This window comes from Ranitomeya variabilis, chromosome 8, assembly GCF_051348905.1.
Source record: "Ranitomeya variabilis isolate aRanVar5 chromosome 8, aRanVar5.hap1, whole genome shotgun sequence".
NCBI classification, from domain to species: Eukaryota; Metazoa; Chordata; class Amphibia; order Anura; family Dendrobatidae; genus Ranitomeya; species Ranitomeya variabilis.
Window position 1 is genome coordinate 116,496,550 of NC_135239.1, and position 16,937 is coordinate 116,513,486.

The 16,937-nt window shown below is 42.8% G+C and overlaps 1 protein-coding gene across 16 annotated transcripts in view; it reads right to left on the bottom strand.

Annotated features, from left to right (window-relative positions):
* The window catches only part of RBFOX2 (RNA binding fox-1 homolog 2), a 641,301-nt gene that overhangs the window by 219,140 nt on the left and 405,224 nt on the right, over positions 1–16,937 (bottom strand). For all 16 annotated transcript variants that reach the window (XM_077276184.1, XM_077276185.1, XM_077276172.1 and 13 more), the window contains one exon: positions 3,952–4,012. In XM_077276184.1, the coding sequence (XP_077132299.1) occupies positions 3,952–4,012 (61 nt within the window). The remainder of the gene's footprint in view (positions 1–3,951; positions 4,013–16,937) is intronic.

Sequence of the window (16,937 nt, forward strand, 5' to 3'; positions counted from 1 at the left end):
ATTCTGCACACAAGAGGCTGCAGAAGTGAATCTACCCACTCGCATAAATGCTCATTAGCCGAGCCAATACCAGATACTATCGGCCTCATGGGAGGAATGGCATCCTTTTTGTGAACTTTTGGAAGTCCAAGAAGGATCGGGCAAACAGGATTTTTTACCACTAGATATTCAACTTGTTTTTTTGTAAGCACGCCAAGACTATATCCCTCCTCAATAACTTTGTCAACCTGATCCTTAAATTGAATTGAAGGATTTGTTTTGAGCTTCTCGTATATAGATGTATCAGAAAGTAATTCCATAATTTTAAGACAGTAGTCTGTGGAATTTAAGACCACCACCATTCCTCCTTTATCAGACATTTTATTACTATGTCCTTCATCTCTTAATTCCTGTACGGTTTTCCATTGTTTACGAGAGAAATTATTATTATTGGGTTTATAGTCATTAGATGTTATCTCATTACTCAGGATTCTTAATTCCCACTCCACCATTTCCTGGAACCTGTCCATGCACTCCGATCTCGTTTGGATGGGATAAAAATATGGATTTTTAGTTACAAAACTATACGATTGATCAATAGTTGGAATATCAGAATTATCTTCTGCATTAAGCGATTGTAAAGTGACCAATGAAACCTGTTCAAAAAAATCCATATCCAAAGATTCATCATTGGGAATTACACCTGTGCATGTACCACTATTCTGATCCTGAGTCTCTAAATTGTCCAAAAAATGCTTCTTGATAGTTAAGTTGCGGACAAATTTATGTCTAAAATAGTAGAGAATAAATCAAATCTCTGATTGGGCACAAAATTGAGACCCAAAGACAAGACTTCAAGTTGTTCCTGTGTCAGAACTCCTCGAGGACAGATTCAATACATCATCATTAGCAGTGGTGTTTATTTGAAAAGGCATTTCCTGCGACGAGTCATGATTCCAGACCCTTCTGCGATGTTTTCTGCGGCCGCGCCTCTTATGTTTTTTGAATGACGAAAAAACTTTCTTTCCAACGGAGACAGTTTTGCCAGGAGAAACATCAGACATACTGCGGCTAACATCCGATGACTCTGGATCAGATGAATTGAAATTGACATGCGGTTTGGTTGTTATTTGTCTGCGGTTCGCCTGGCTACTTTTTAGAATGGACCTTGGGGTCCTATTGCCGTTCTCCCATTGACCCTGCTCTGCATGCCATTTATCCTATGTCGGGTGCACATCGCGAAAACTGAAGGTTCGCATTAGCGAACACCTATATGACATAGGTTACATTGGGAACTCAACTCACACTGTTTCTACAGCCTCTAAGCATTTCATTATGAAACATGCTCGCAGCACAAAGTTTTTTCAAGTACACGGTATAGAACGTGTGAATAGACCCTTAGGTGGTGCGGATGCCAGACGGTGTCTTCTCACACGTGAAGCCTTTTGGATCTCGATTTCCAACAGGTCACAACAATAAGTAATGAATTGATGTATCACTATTGATGTCATATGCACCTGTCTAGCATGCTTTTAATTCTAATATATTTGTTGTTTTTTATTGTCTTTTCTCCTGTTTTTCATGTGGAGGTCTGTAGTCTTGTATATTGGCATAATAGCAAGAAAAAAAAAATAATAATTATTTGCAATTTACTATGATTCTTTTACATCTGAAGGACCTTTGGTTAATCATGTGACTATCTAGTTGTTTCTCATTGGTCTGTGGGATCTATATATTGTGCATTGAACTATTTGTATATAGCTTTGATAAAGATCTTTAGTGATCGAAACGCGTCGCTCTTGTCCCGCTGTGCTTCTGGAGAGCACATTTCCACTGCTTTTAAATTGGCAAAATCAAGTTTCAAGCCTGAATTTTACAGATATGCAGCTGGAACAAGTCCTTTTTTTTTCCTTTCTCCTGTGACTACGTTGATCAGCGTGGAGTTCCTTGCACCTGCGGTGGTTACTCGGTGAGCTGGCTTTACTTACTATAGTTGTGACCTAAAAAACATGCAAGATTTCTGGCTCTCACAGACCTGTAACTTCTTCTTTAAGAGGTTAATCTGTCCTCTACTCATTACCTGTAGTAATGGCACCTGTTTGAACTTATCAGTATGAAAGACCTATCCACAACCTCAAACTGTCACACTCCAAAACTCTACTATAGTGAAGACCAAAGAGCTGTCGAAGGACACCAGAAACAAAATTGTAGCCCCGCACCCGGCTGGGAAGACAATCTGCAACAGGAAAGCAGCTTGGTGTGATGAAATCAACTGTGGGAGCAATAATAAGAAAATGGAAGACATACAAGGCCACTGATAATCTCCCATGTTCTGGGGCTCCACGCAAGGTCTCACCCCAAAGGGTCAAAATGACGACAAGAACGGTGAGCAAAATCCCAGAACCACATGGGGGGACCTAGTGAAAGACCTGCACAGAGCTGGGACCATCGCAACAAAGGCTACCATCAGGAACACACTACTCCGCCAGGGACTCAGTTCCTGCAGTGCCAGACGTGTCCCCCTGCTTAAACCAGTACATGTCTGGTCCGTCTAAAGTATGCTAAAGAACATTTGGATTATCCAGAAGAGTATTGGGACAATGTTATATGGTCTGATTAAGCCAAAGTAAAACTGTTTGGTAGAAACAAAACTCGCCGTGTTTGGAGGAGAAAGAATGCAGCGTTGCATCCAAAGAACACCATACCTACAGTAAAGCATGGGGGTGGCAACATCATGCTTTGGGGCAGTTTCTCTGCAAAGGGACCAGGACGATTGATCTGTGTACATGAAAGAATGAATGGGGCCATGTATCGTGAGATTTTGAGTGCAAGCCTCCTTCCATCAGCAAGGGAATTGAAGATGAAACGTGGATGGATCTTTCAGAATGGTAATGATCTGCATAGAGGAATGGGCCAACAGGCCACCAACAGTGTGTGCCAACCTTGTGGAGACTTACAGAAAATGTTTGACCTCGGTCATTGCCAACAAAGGATATATAACAAAATATTGAGATTAACTTTTGTTAATTAACAAATACTTATTTTCCACCATTGTTTGAAAAATAAATCTTACAAATCAGACAAGGTGATTTTCTGGATTTGTTTACTTAATTTTGACTCTCATAGTTGTGGTCTACCTGTGATGTCAATTACAGACCTCCCTCCTTTTTAAGTGAGAACTTGCACAATTGGTGGCTAACTAAATTCTTTTTTCCCCTCTGTATGTGCACAGAAAGATAATTATAGATCAGTCAATGCACTTGTGAAAGTCTGCTTGTGTAAACAGGCCGCTAACCGGCAAATATGCTGCTAGTCGTTTAACGCAGGGCATCATGCTGCATCAATACACGCTTAAAGGGGTATTCCCATCTCTAGGATCCTATCCCAATATGTAGTAAGTGTAATAATATTAGCAAATACCACCAATGAGAAATGTAGTATAGTTTTTCTGATGTCTCTTTCCTCATGTGCAGGCTTTGCAAGACCGGTATCGATGGTTATGTCCACTGACAAAGTGAGTTAGTTGCCTTGACTGATATCCTGCTCAGCACACAATGGTAAGCAGGATTTCAGACATGAGCAGGGGAAATAATAACAATAAGCTACCATAACTGTGTAGAAAGGACCAACTGCTCACACATCCCTGGCACCACCCACAATGACTTCATATACAGCCAACCTTCTAATTAAGCTATAATATATTTAAAATGGCATTTCACTACAGATTAGTACAATGATTGCAGGCAAGCACCACTTTTCTTTTCCAGACAGGTTCTTGTGCCTGCTTCTCCAATGGAAGATGAAGACAAATTTATGCAGCTATTCAGGCCAATAGTTACAGTACAGATATTTGTCCAGCCAACCAGATGTGAATAAGACCAAAAACTAAACAAAACTACCTGAAATGTATAGTTTTACATGTTACTTTGCAGCACAACATATTAATATATTGAGTCAACTAACAAGTCTCACCATTTCCATAAGGAGTCACAGTTTTTTTATTGGTCATCACACGAGCTGTTGCATTGTTGACCTAGCACAAATTCCATAAGTGGAAAGGGAAAAAAAGATACAGTTAGAATAACCATAAATCATATTTGACATGCAGAAGCAGTTTCATGCAGCAAGCCATCCAACCCACAAGAGCATGCGTGGGCAATGCAAGGATTCACAATTTATAACCAGCACACGTGCAAACACAAGGAGTTAAATTAAATAAGGGGTGTACAAAGAATGACAATGTTATAACTTGTGTGACTGTCTAAGTAAAACAATCGTGCAGTATTGTGCTTTGCAGCTTGTAATACGGACAAATTTAATTTACATATTTGCAAAATAAATAAGTTGAGGAGATCTTCTACAATCTGCATGTTACTTTTTTACCAAGATAATTTCCTGCTGCTTTCCTTGGCTTTAGATGCCTCCAAGCTGGCTTAAAAACACCTACACAGTGAGAATATTTAGTGTACCTAACTTATCACATGGCTTAAACAAAGATTCTGAAAAGTGTTGAAAATTTTACCATATAAAGTTAGCAATCAAAATGCAGCTTCCATTGCAAATAATGTTAATTAGCCAAATTTCAAGGTTTCTGCTATTTGTCCTTGTTTGATTGGTATATTGCTGTTAAGGTACCGTCACATTAAGCGACGCTGCAGCGATATCGACAACGATGCCGATCGCTGCAGCGTCGCTGTGTGGTCGCTGGAGAGCTGTCACACAGACAGCTCTCCAGCGACCAACGATGCCGAAGTCCCCGGGTAACCAGGGTAAACATCGGGTTACTAAGCGCAGGGCCGCGCTTAGTAACCTGATGTTTACCCTGGTTACCATTGTAAATGTAAAAAAACCCCCAAAAAACAGTACATACTCACCTTCTGATGTCCGTCAGGTCCCTGGCCGTCTGCTTCCCGCACTGACTGTGAGCTCTGGCTGGCCGTAAAGTAAAAGCAGAGCACAGCGGTGACGTCACCGCTGTGCTGTGCTTTACGGCCGGCCGGCGCTCACAGTCAGTGCGGGAAGCAGACGGCCAGGGACCTGACGGACATCAGAAGGCGAGTATGTACTGTTTTTTTTTTACATTTACAATGGTAACCAGGGTAAACATCGGGTTACTAAGCGCGGCCCTGCGCTTAGTAACCCGATATTTACCCTGGTTACCATTGTAAAACATTGCTGGCATCGTTGCTTTTGCTGTCAAACACGACGATACACGCCGATCTGACGACCAAATAAAGTTCTGGACTTTCAGCAACGACCAGTGATATCACAGCAGGATCCAGATTGCTGCTGCGTGTCAAACACAACGATATCGCTATCCAGGACGCTGCAACGTCACGGATCGCTATCGTTATCGTTGCAAAGTCGTTTAGTGTGAAGGGACCTTTACTAAAGCTCAAAACTACCAAGATAAAAAGTGTCTTCTCCAAATTCAACACTGCCCCTTTTAGTGACTGACTACTGCAGTCCCCGATTTACTACTGAAAGGCTGCCCAATCACAAGGGCAGCACGGTGGCTCAGTGGTTAGCCCCGTTAATCTGCAGTGCTGGGGTCCTGGGTTTAAATGCCACCAATGACAGCATCTGCAAGGAGTTTGTTTGTAGGTGTTCTCCCCTTGTTTGCATGCGTTTCATCTGGGTTGTCTGTCCTGGGGACAGTGATGCTAATGTCTAAAGCACTCTGGAATGGTGCTACATAAATGAATAAAGCAAAAAATAAAATGTCGAGGAGACATTGCTGACAGAGGAACACTGCCAGTCCACGTTCAGATTTTTTATTTTTTCAATGTAGCAGCGTGGGGCTAAGAAAGGATTTCCCGGCAGTGGAAAATCATTGTCTGACAAATAAAGGAAAAAAAAAAAAAAAAAAGAAAAAAAAAAAAATATTCTCAGGGTAGTAGCAGGCATTAAGCACAAAAAATGGTCACTTGACCTAGCAACAGATCTTTTTTAACCCCTTCACCCCGAAGCCTGTTTTCAACTTCCTGACCAGGCCATTTTTTTCAATTCTGACCACTGTCACTTTATGAGGTCATAACTCAAAACGCTTCAACAGATCCTGGTGATTCTGAGAATGACATATTGTGTGACATCGTGACATATTATACTTTATGATAGTGGTAACATTTCGTCGATTTGTCTTGCGTTTATTTGTGAAAAAAAAAAACCCCGGAAATTTGGTGATAATTTTGCAATTTCTAAACTTTTAGTTTTTATGCCCTTAAATTAGAGAGTCATATCATACAAAATAGTAAATAAATAACATTACCCACATGTCTGCTTTACATTAGCACAATTTTGCAAACAATTTTTTTTGGTAGGAAGTTATAAGGGTTAAAAGTTGACCAGCGATTTCTTATTTTTACAACAAAATTTTTTAGGGACCACCTCACACGTTAAATCACTTTGAGGGGTCTATATGACAGAAAATGGCAAAACGTGACACCATTCTAAAAACTGCACCCCTCAAGGTGCTCAAAACCACATTCAAGAAGTTTATTAACCCTTCAGGTGCTTCACAGGAATTTTTGGAATATTTAAAAAAAAATTGGAGTGATCTTACTGTGGATTCTTATGGTGATGAAGAGGGTCTAGCATATGACCTCCCTCCAGCTCCATGGAGGAAACTCCCATCATATATTTTCCCTATAAGCAGGACTTCAAATGCCTAATAGGAGGTCACGGACACCAGCAGGTCTGAGATAATCTGTGTGAGACATGATCTGCAGCTCCTGACAGGCCGTATATATATTCTGGAAGGGTCTCATTACACCACTGAATCTCATGTAGCTAAACTGAACCAGCTAATGCTTTCACAACAGAAGACTGTAAAGGACATTCATGTCCAATTTGACGATATTGATAATAGGGGCAGAAGATGTAATATTAGTGTAAGAGTCATCCCAAAGTCAAACTACCTAACTACCAACCACGTGACATCATCTGTCGTCTACATGAGTATAAGACCAAAGAAAAGATTATGACAAAGGCCAAGTCTCAGAAGGAGATACTTGGGTACTGAAATCCAGTTGTTTGCAGACTTGTCTCGTATTACCCTACAGAAAAAATATCTCAAACCCTTATTAAACATCTTAAAGGATCTCTAAATTCCCTAGAGATAGGGTTTCCTTTTTGCCCTTACAGCTCATCCTGAAGGAATCTCTGCGACGTTACGTTGCTTGGAGGATTTGCCAGCTTTTTGTGAAGCTTTTTGGACTGCAGCCCCCCACCATAATTGATTTGGAGGCCCCTATGCCCTCAAGAGCACCACCTCTGGTCTGGAGCCAAAAAAGGGAGCAGAATTGGCCAGGGAACAAGGGTGTTTGAGAGGGTTAGCTCCCACTAGACCTCACCGAGTTCGCTTTTAGGCTGTGCTCAAGATTTCTTGCAGAAATTTCCTGAACAAAACCGGATATTTTCTGCAAGAAATCCGCATGCGGATTTTTCACGGTTTTTTTTTTTTTCTGCACATTTCTCACGTTTTTTTTTCTTTTGCTTTTTTTTTCAGGAGGTTCTGGGATGCAATAATATAGTGGGAAATCCGCAAAAAATCCACAAAATTAATGAACATGCATTACAGAATGCTGTAGATAAGCCCCTGATGGCAGTGGCCACAGTTTATATACGAAATATGAGGTGACAGATTCCCTTTAAGTTCACATGGAAAACTGAGGCCATCAAATATTTGGGGCTTAATTTGTCCTTTACAATTAAATAGATTATTGGCAATTACCCATTCCTCTTTGGCAAATTGAAAAGGCTATTACATAAATGAATGCTGCTTTCTCTTCGATGATAGATTGTAAAGCCTCAAGTAAAAAGTCTCTCCTTCCCAACCTACTTTAGTTTTTTGAGACTCTTCATGTCTGGATCCCTCTAGGGGAACTTGGGGCTATTCAAGCTGCTATAATGAAGCTTATTTGAAATAACAGACACCATAGAACCTCCAAACGTGTCCTTATCTCTCATAAATCACAGGAAGGTCTGTCAGTACCGGCCATCACTAATTATTGGGCAGCTCACTTAAAAGATTCCTTTGTGGGCTTCATTATGGGCTTATAATGCAAGTGCTTCACTACAAAAAGTGAAACTAATGTATACAGTCATTACAGAGTGATCTATTTCAAGTGTTTCTGTTAATGTTGAGGATTATGACTTACAATCAATGTTGAGGATTATGACTTACAATCAATGAAAACCCAAAAGTCAATCTCAGTAAATTAGAATAATTAACAAAAAACACCTGCAAAGGCTTCTTAATAATTTAAAAAGATCCCTTAGGGTACCGTCACACAGTGCAATTTTGATCGCTACGACGGTACGATTCGTGACGTTCTAGCGATATCGTTACGATATCGCAGTGTCTGACACGCAGCAGCGATCAGGGATCCTGCTGAGAATCGTACGTCGTAGCAGATCGTTTGGAACTTTCTTTCGTCGCTTGATCACCCGCTGACATCGCTGGATCGTTGTGTGTGACAGCGATCCAGCGATGCGTTCGCTGGTAACCAGGGTAAACATCGGGTAACTAAGCGCAGGGCCGCACTTAGTAACCCGATGTTTACCGTGGTTACCAGCGTAAAAGTAAAAAAAAAAAAACCGTACATGCTCACCATCTGATGTCCTTCAGGTCCCTTGCCGTCCGCTTCCCGCTCTGACTGTCTGCCGGCCGGAAAGTGAGAGCAGATCACAGCGGTGACGTCACCGCTTCACTCTGCTCTCACTGTACGGCCGGATCTGTCAGAGCAGGAAGCGGACGGCAAGGGACCTGACGGACATCAGATGGTGAGCATGTACGGTTTTTTTTTTTTTACTTTTACGCTGGTAACCACGGTAAACATCGGGTTACTAAGCGCGGCCCTGCGCTTAGTAACCCGATGTTTACCATGGTTACCCGGGGACTTCGGCATCGCTCCATCGCCGTGATTGCAACGTGTGACCGCAGTCTACGACGCTGGAGCGATAGTCATACGATCGCTGCGACGTCACGGATCATGCAGTCGTAGCGATCAAAATTGCACTGTGTGACGGTACCCTTAGTCTGTTTCAACAAGCTCCACAAACATGGGGAAGACTGCTGACTTGACAGATTTCCAGAAGGCAGTCATTGACACACTCCACAAGGAGGGTAAGCCACAAAAGGTCACTGCTAAAAAAGCTGGCTGTTCAGAGTGTTGTATCCAAGCATATTAATGGAAAATTGAGTGGAAGAAAAAAGTGTGGTAGAAAACGGTGCAAAAGCAACCGGGATAACCACAGCTTAAAAGGATTGTTAAGAAAAGGCCATTCAAAAATTTGGGGGAGATTCACAAGGAGTGGGCTGCTGCTGGAGTCATTGCTTCAAGAGCCACCACACACAGACGTATCCAAGACATGGGCTACAAGTGTCGCATTCCTTGTGTCAAGCCACTCATGACCGATCGGCAACGCCAGAAGCTTCTTACCTGGGCAAAGGAGAAAAAGAACTGGATTGTTGCTCAGTGGACCAATGTGTTTTTCAGATGAAAGTAAATTTTGCATTTCATTTGGAAATCAAGGTCCCAGAGTCTGAAGGAAGAGTGGAGAGGCCACAATCCAAGCTGCTTGAGGTCTATTGTGAAGTTTCCACAATCAGAGATGCAAAAGGAGCCCCGACCAAGTATTGAGTGCATTTACTGAACATACATTTCAGCAGGCCAACATTTCAGATATTAAAATAATTTTTTCAAGCTGGTGTTATAAAGTATTCTAATTTACTGAGATAATGACTTCAGGGTTTTCATTGGCTGTAAGCCATAATCAACATTAACAGAAATAAACACTTAGTACCATTCAGACTACATTCTGTCAGAATAAATCCCCAGATCTACGTCCTTCTAAAGAACCTAATAACTAAGATACAATATTGTTATGCTCCATCCAGGGAGGCATCCAGGACCCTCTTGAACCCCTCGACTGAGTTCACAATCACCACCTCCTCAGGCAAGGAATTCCAGATTCTCACTGCCATAAGAGCAAAGAGGGGGGCACTTGAAAATAGTGCAGTCTGTTTCTAATGACTATATAATATAGGAGTTTCACTTTTTGTATTGAAGAATTGAATAAATTAACTTTTTGATGATAATCTTATTTTGGGAAAGCACTTGTAAATGGATGGAAATAGAAAAATTATGGTTGGCCCAGATTCATCGGAATTCCATTTTGCGGACACCCGAGTCCATTAAGATACCATTTACTTTACTGGGTACTATGCAGTTTACAAGAGCGGTTTGGCTCTCATGTATGAAGCGCTTTGGTCTGGCCTCCCCTAATTCCCTAATGTTATTTATCAACCCCTGAACTCAAATAGTCAAGATTAAACAATGGTACAACAGTGGATTTCGGCAGCTTCAGATGTGCAGATTTGGTTGATGGGAACATTTTGGAGGTTCTTTTGTTTGATACCATCAAGTCTAAATTTGCTATAACCAATAGAGCGCTCTTTCAGTATATGCAGATCAAACATCTTGCATCTCCATTATATGGCCCAATGAGTATCTCTTAATCGACTAATTTTGAAAAGATATACAAAAATTGGCCCATCATCTAAAGGGTTCAGATAAGATATTTATAGGATTACAAACTATCCGCAGGTGGCTCCCCCGTTGAAACATTCCTATATGATCAGATATTAGTCTCTCCCCAGGAAGGAGCTGCCCCCTAATGTTGGCAGAGCATTTTGGAAAAAGCGTCCAAGTCTTCTCTTTGCACCCCCTATAGAGAGAATCTGTATAAAATATTGATATTTTGATATCCTGATCCGGAGCTCCTTCACAGATTGAACCATCAGATCTCGAATATATGCTGGTGTTGCTATTCAGAAGTGGTTTCCCTATACCATATCTTCTGGTCCTGACTTGGGGTTGACAAAAATCTGGGAAGAGGTGAAAGTTTTAATACTCAAGGCTCTCTATGTGGGAGTTGAGCTGGCTCCTGCTATCTACCTACTAAATGTTCCTCGTTTCTCCTAGAGGGATGGGTTGGAACTCAGCCAAATTAATATTGCGTATGTTAACTGCAGGTTTGCGTTTGATCGCCCCTCAATCAAAACAGACCACTCCCCCCTCTTATCAAAGCTTATTAAACAGAACAGCTGATATTCGCAGCATGGAATATATAATGGCCTTGAGGAATGTGACAGTGCACAGATTTGAGGTTGTCTGGCCTCACTGGAACTATTTGAGGGCTAAAAATGAATTAGGATTTTTTTTCTAGACGGACTCTTGTGCTTGCCCTCCTTCCCCTCATGGTGTGCGTATCTGGTCCTTTAAAGTGTTGCTTATTAGAAAATAATTCTGATATGTATTTGTTGATGGAGTTGGATTAATATGGCGTCAATTATAACTTTTAATTGGAACTTTAGTCTTTTATTGTTCATCATGTACCGTATATACTCGAGTATAAGCCGAGATTTTCAGCCCAAATTTTTGGGCTGAAAGTGCCCCTCTCGGCTTATACTCGAGTCACGGTCGGCGGGTGAGGGGGAGAGGGCGCTGAGGCATACTTACCTGCTTCCGGGGCTCCTGGTGCTCCCCCTGCCCGTCCCACGGTCTCCGGGTGCCGCAGCTCTTCCCCTGTTCAGCTGTCACGTGGGACCGCTCATTAGAGAAATTAATAGGTGGCTCCACCTCCCATAGGGGCGGAGCCGCATATTCATTTCTCTAATCAGCGGTGCCAGTGAACGCTGATAGAGGAAGAGGCTGCGGCACCGAAGACCAGCTGTCCGGGGGAAGGAGCGGGACGCCGGGAGCAGGTAAGTATTACATATTTACCTGCCCGCGTTCCACACGCCGGGCGCCGCTCTGTCTTCCCTCTCTCTCCGCACTGACTGTACAGGTCAGAGGGCGCGATGATGCATATAGTGTGTGCCGCCCTCTGCCTGATCAGTCAGTGCGGAGAGACGCCGGGACGGGACGCTGAGGAGCTGCAAGCAAGAGAGGCGAGTATGTGTTTTATTATTTTTATTGCAGCAGCAGCAGCACAGCTTTCTATGGCACAGCTTTCTATGGCACATCTATGGGGCAATAATGAACGGTGCAGAGCACTATATGGCACAGCTATGGGGCAATAATTAACGGTGCAGAGCACTATATGGCACAGCTATGGGGCAATTCTGAACGGTGCAGAGCACTATATGGCACAGCTATGGGGCAATTCTGAACGGTGCAGAGCACTATATGGCACAGCTATGGGGCAATAAGGAGCGGTGCAGAGCACTATATGGCACAGCTATGGGGCAATAAGGAACGGTGCAGAGCACTATATGGCACAGCTATGGGGCAATAAGGAACGGTGCAGAGCACTATATGGCACAGCTATGGGGCAATAAGGAACGGTGCAGAGCACTATATGGCACAGCTATGGGGCAATAAGGAACGGTGCAGAGCACTATATGGCACAGCTATGGGGCAATAAGGAACGGTGCAGAGCACTATATGGCACAGCTATGGGGCAATAAGGAACGGTGCAGAGCACTATATGGCACAGCTATGGGGCAATTATGAACGGTGCAGAGCACTATATGGCACAGCTATGGGGCAATAATGGTGCAGAGCACTATATGGCACAGCTATGGGGCAATAATGAACGGTGCAGAGCACTATATGGCACAGCTATGGGGCAATTATGAACGGTGCAGAGCACTATATGGCACAGCTATGGGGCAATTATGAACGGTGCAGAGCACTATATGGCACAGCTATGGGGCAATAATGAACGGTGCAGAGCACTATATGGCACAGCTATGGGGCAATAATGAACGGTGCAGAGCACTATATGGCACAGCTATGGGGCCATAATGAACGGTATGGTGCATCTATTTTTATTTTTGAAATTCACCGGTAGCTGCTGCATTTTCAACCCTAGGCTTATACTCGAGTCAATAAGTTTTCCCAGTTTTTTGTGGCAAAATTAGGGGGGTCGGCTTATACTCGGGTCGGCTTATACTCGAGTATATACAGTAATTTGCTTTGTCTCCACTAGAGGGGAATGTTCCCCAATGGTTCATCTTTAATGCACTCCTTCCTTGCTGATTTTCTAAGCTGTTTGTTAAATGTGATTGTTAGAATTATAGAAAATTTAATAAAATTAGTTTGAAAAAAAAATTTCTCAGTCGAACACAAGAATGTTAGCCACAGCCTGAAAGCTATCAAACAAAAGTTATGTACTCCAAAATGTTACCAATAAAACCCCTAAATTATCCTACACAAAACCAGCCTCAACTAAGGTCCATCATCTGTCACTGGAACTATAGGGGGTTCCCACGTTACTGGTAGAACAAAGACTGGAAAACGGACATGGCTCCCACCCCATGAAATAAAATCCAGTGAAATCTGTGCTTCCAAATCAAAGTGCCCCCTCCTGAGCCCCACTGTGCCTAAGCTGCAGTAAGTGGCCAGATGTTTGGCATTATTCACATGGGGAGACCCAGAAACACAAGCTGGGCACAATGTTTGGGGAACAATCAGGCATATTTGTAACACCCACACCGTGCTTTTTCTAGGAAGAATTGCAAAGTGAAAACACCGTTGGGGCCAAAACAGTCAATGCAACTGTTGAATTCTTTAGGGGGGGGAGGGAAAGGTGTAATTTCTAAAATGGGGTCACTTTTTTTTTGCTGTTCTGATACCTTCAAGATATCACAATTGTCGCCTGCAAACTACTCCAGTAAAATCTGTGCTCCAAGCCAAACAGCACTCCTTCCTTCTCAGCCATGACATGTGGCCTACCCGCAATATCTGACAACATATGGGGCAGCCCCACATTTGGGAGATCTTGCACAACTAGTAGTGGGGTCCAGTTACGCATATTCAATTGTGTCACTGAAAAAAGTGTGCAGCTAATTTAAAAAAACAAACAAGCTACATTTTACCTCTAAAATGTTATTTTTTCATGTCCCAATGTTATAACATTTTGTTAAGCACATGAAGGTTCAACTACTCCCTACACACCTATATGAATTCCTTAAGCAGTGAAGTTTATAATATGGGGTCAATTCGGGGGCGGGAGGGGAGTTCTGCTTTTTTAGCATATTCGGAGGCTCTGCAAATGCAATACTGACCAAATTTGCGTTCCAAAAATTAAATTGCGCTCTTTGCTTTTGAGTTTTGCCATGTGCCCAAACATAAGATTCTTTTTCAAATAATTTTTATTGAAATTTTTTTTAACCATGTCAACAAGACAGAACACGAGAGGGAGGGTAAGGGTACTGTCACACAGTGCCATTTTGATCGCTACGACGGTACGATTCGTGACGTTCTAGCGATATCGTTACGATATCGCTGTGTCTGACACGCAGCAGCGATCAGGGACCCTGCTGAGAATCGTACGTCGTAGCAGATCGTTTGGAACTTTCTTTCGTCGCTTGATCACCCGCTGACATCGCTGGATTGTTGTGTGTGACAGCGATCCAGCGATGTGTTCGCTTGTAACCAGGGTAAACATCGGGTAACTAAGCGCAGGGCCGCGCTTAGTAACCCAATGTTTACCCTGGTTACCAGCGTAAACGTAAAAAAAACAAACAGTACATACTCACATTCCGGTGTCTGTCCTCCGGCGTCTCAGCTTCTCTGCACTGTGAGCGCCGGCCAGCCAGAAAGCGAGCACAGCGGTGACGTCTGACGTCACCGCTGTGCTTTCCGGCCGCTGTGCTTACACAGTGCAGAGAAGCTGAGACGCCGGGGGACAGACACCGGAATGTGAGTATGTACTGTTTGCTTTTTTTACGTTTACGCTGGTAACCAGGGTAAACATCGGGTTACTAAGCGCGGCCCTGCGCTTAGTAACCCGATGTTTACCCTGGTTACCCGGGGACTTCGGCATCGCTCCAGTGCCGTGATTGCAACGTGTGACCGCAGTCTACGACGCTGGAGCGATAATCATACGATCGCTGCGACGTCACGGATCGTGCCGTCGTAGCGATCAAAATGGCACTGTGTGACGGTACCCTAAGGGAAAAGAGTCACAGGGCTGCAAGGAAGGAGGGGTAAAATGGGAACACAAGGGAAGGTAGAGGGGAGGGACAGGAGAGGGGAAGGGATAAGAAGACAAATATAGTCTATGTGCGCAGCGTAGGCAACATATAAGATTCTGACCACAAAGGGCACCACTGCATTCAGAAGAAATTCCATAAATTATGGCATCCATTTTCTCCCATTGCTCCTTGTGGAAAGTATAAATGTGGTGCTAAAACAGTATAACATTTAGATGCGAAAACAAAAAAACACATTTTTTTCCTCAATAAAATAAAATTTTGTGAATCACCTGCAGTCACTTGTTGGGGGATTTCGGCTGTTTTGGCATGTAAGGGGCTCCACAACTGCGATATGGCGTCTGCAATCTATTTGAACCAAATTTACACTCCAAAAATCAAGCAGCACACTTCCCTTTCCGGACCATCCCCTGCACCCAAATTGCACTTTTTTTTATTTTTATTTTTTTTAACTAAGATCTGGGGTATCATTGCAGTCAAGAGACATGGCATAACAAATCATGGGGCCCATTTTTCCCTATTAACACTTGTGAAAATTACAAAACTTGGAGCTATTGAGGCTAAGGGGTAATGTTTCTCCTTGTGGAAGATGACAAGCCAGGCCTGGCATGTCAGATGGAGGAGACTTATATGCCATGAATGCTTCCCTGGAACATTAAATATGCACACTGACTCTTCAGAGAGGAAGAGGACTTTAACTCTAGTGCCACCTACTGGTTTGGCTTTTATCCCAAGTTATGTGACAAGGCTCATTAACCCCTTCACGCCGCGGCCCTTTTTCGCTTTTTGCGTTTTCGTTATTCGCTTCCCTCCTTCCCAGAGCCATAACTTTTTTATTTTTCCGTCAATATGGCCATGTGAAAGTTTATTTTTTGCGGGACGAGCTGCACTTTTGAACGACACCATTGGTTTTACCATGTCTTGTACTAGAAAACGGGAAGAAAATTACAAGTGCTGTGAAATTGCAAAAAAAAGTGCAATCCCACACTTGTTTTTTGTTTGGCTTTTTTGCTAGGTTCACTAAATGCTAAAACTGACCTGATATTATGATTCTCTAGGTCATTACGAGTTCATAGACACTTAACATGTCTAGGTTATTTTTTATCTAAGTGGTGAAAAAAATTCAAAACTTTGCTAAAAAAAAAAAAAAGTGCCATTTTCCGATACCCGTAGCATCTCCATTTTTCATGATCTCGGGTCGGGTGAGGGCTTATTTTTTGTGTGCCGAGCTAACGTTTTTAATTATACCACTTTTGTGCAGACACGTTCTTTTGATTGCCCGTTATTGCATTTTAATGCAATGTCATGGCGACCAAAAACAAGTAATTCTGGGGTATCTAATTTTTTTTCTCGCTACGCTGTTTAGCGATCAGGTTAATCTTTTTTTTTTTTATTGATAGATCAGGCGATTCTGAACTCGGCGATACCAAATATGTGTAGGTTTGATTTTTTTTTTTATTATTGTTATTTTGGATGGAGCGAAAAGGGGGTGATTTAAACTTATTTTTATTTTTTTTTCATATTTTTAAAAACATTTTTTTTTTTTTTGCCATGCTTTAATAGCCTCCATGGGAGGCTAGAAGCTGGCACCACTCGATCAGCTCAGCTACATAGCAGCGATCATCAGATCGCTGCTATGTAGCTGAATTGCAGGCTTGCTATGAGCGGCGACCACAGGGTGGCGCTCACAGCAGGCCGGCATCAGTAACCATAGAGGTCTCAAGGACCTCTATGGTTACCATCCTGACGCATCATTTCCGGACACGCGGCTGGAAGCGGTAGTTAAATGCCGCTGTCAGCGTTTGACAGCGGCATTTAACAGGTTAATAGCAGAGGGTGAATCGCGATTTCACCCGCCGCTATTGCGCGCACATGTCAGCTGTACAAAACAGCTGACATGTCGCGACTGATGTAGGCTCACCGCAGAGCCCACATCAAAGGGGGACACACG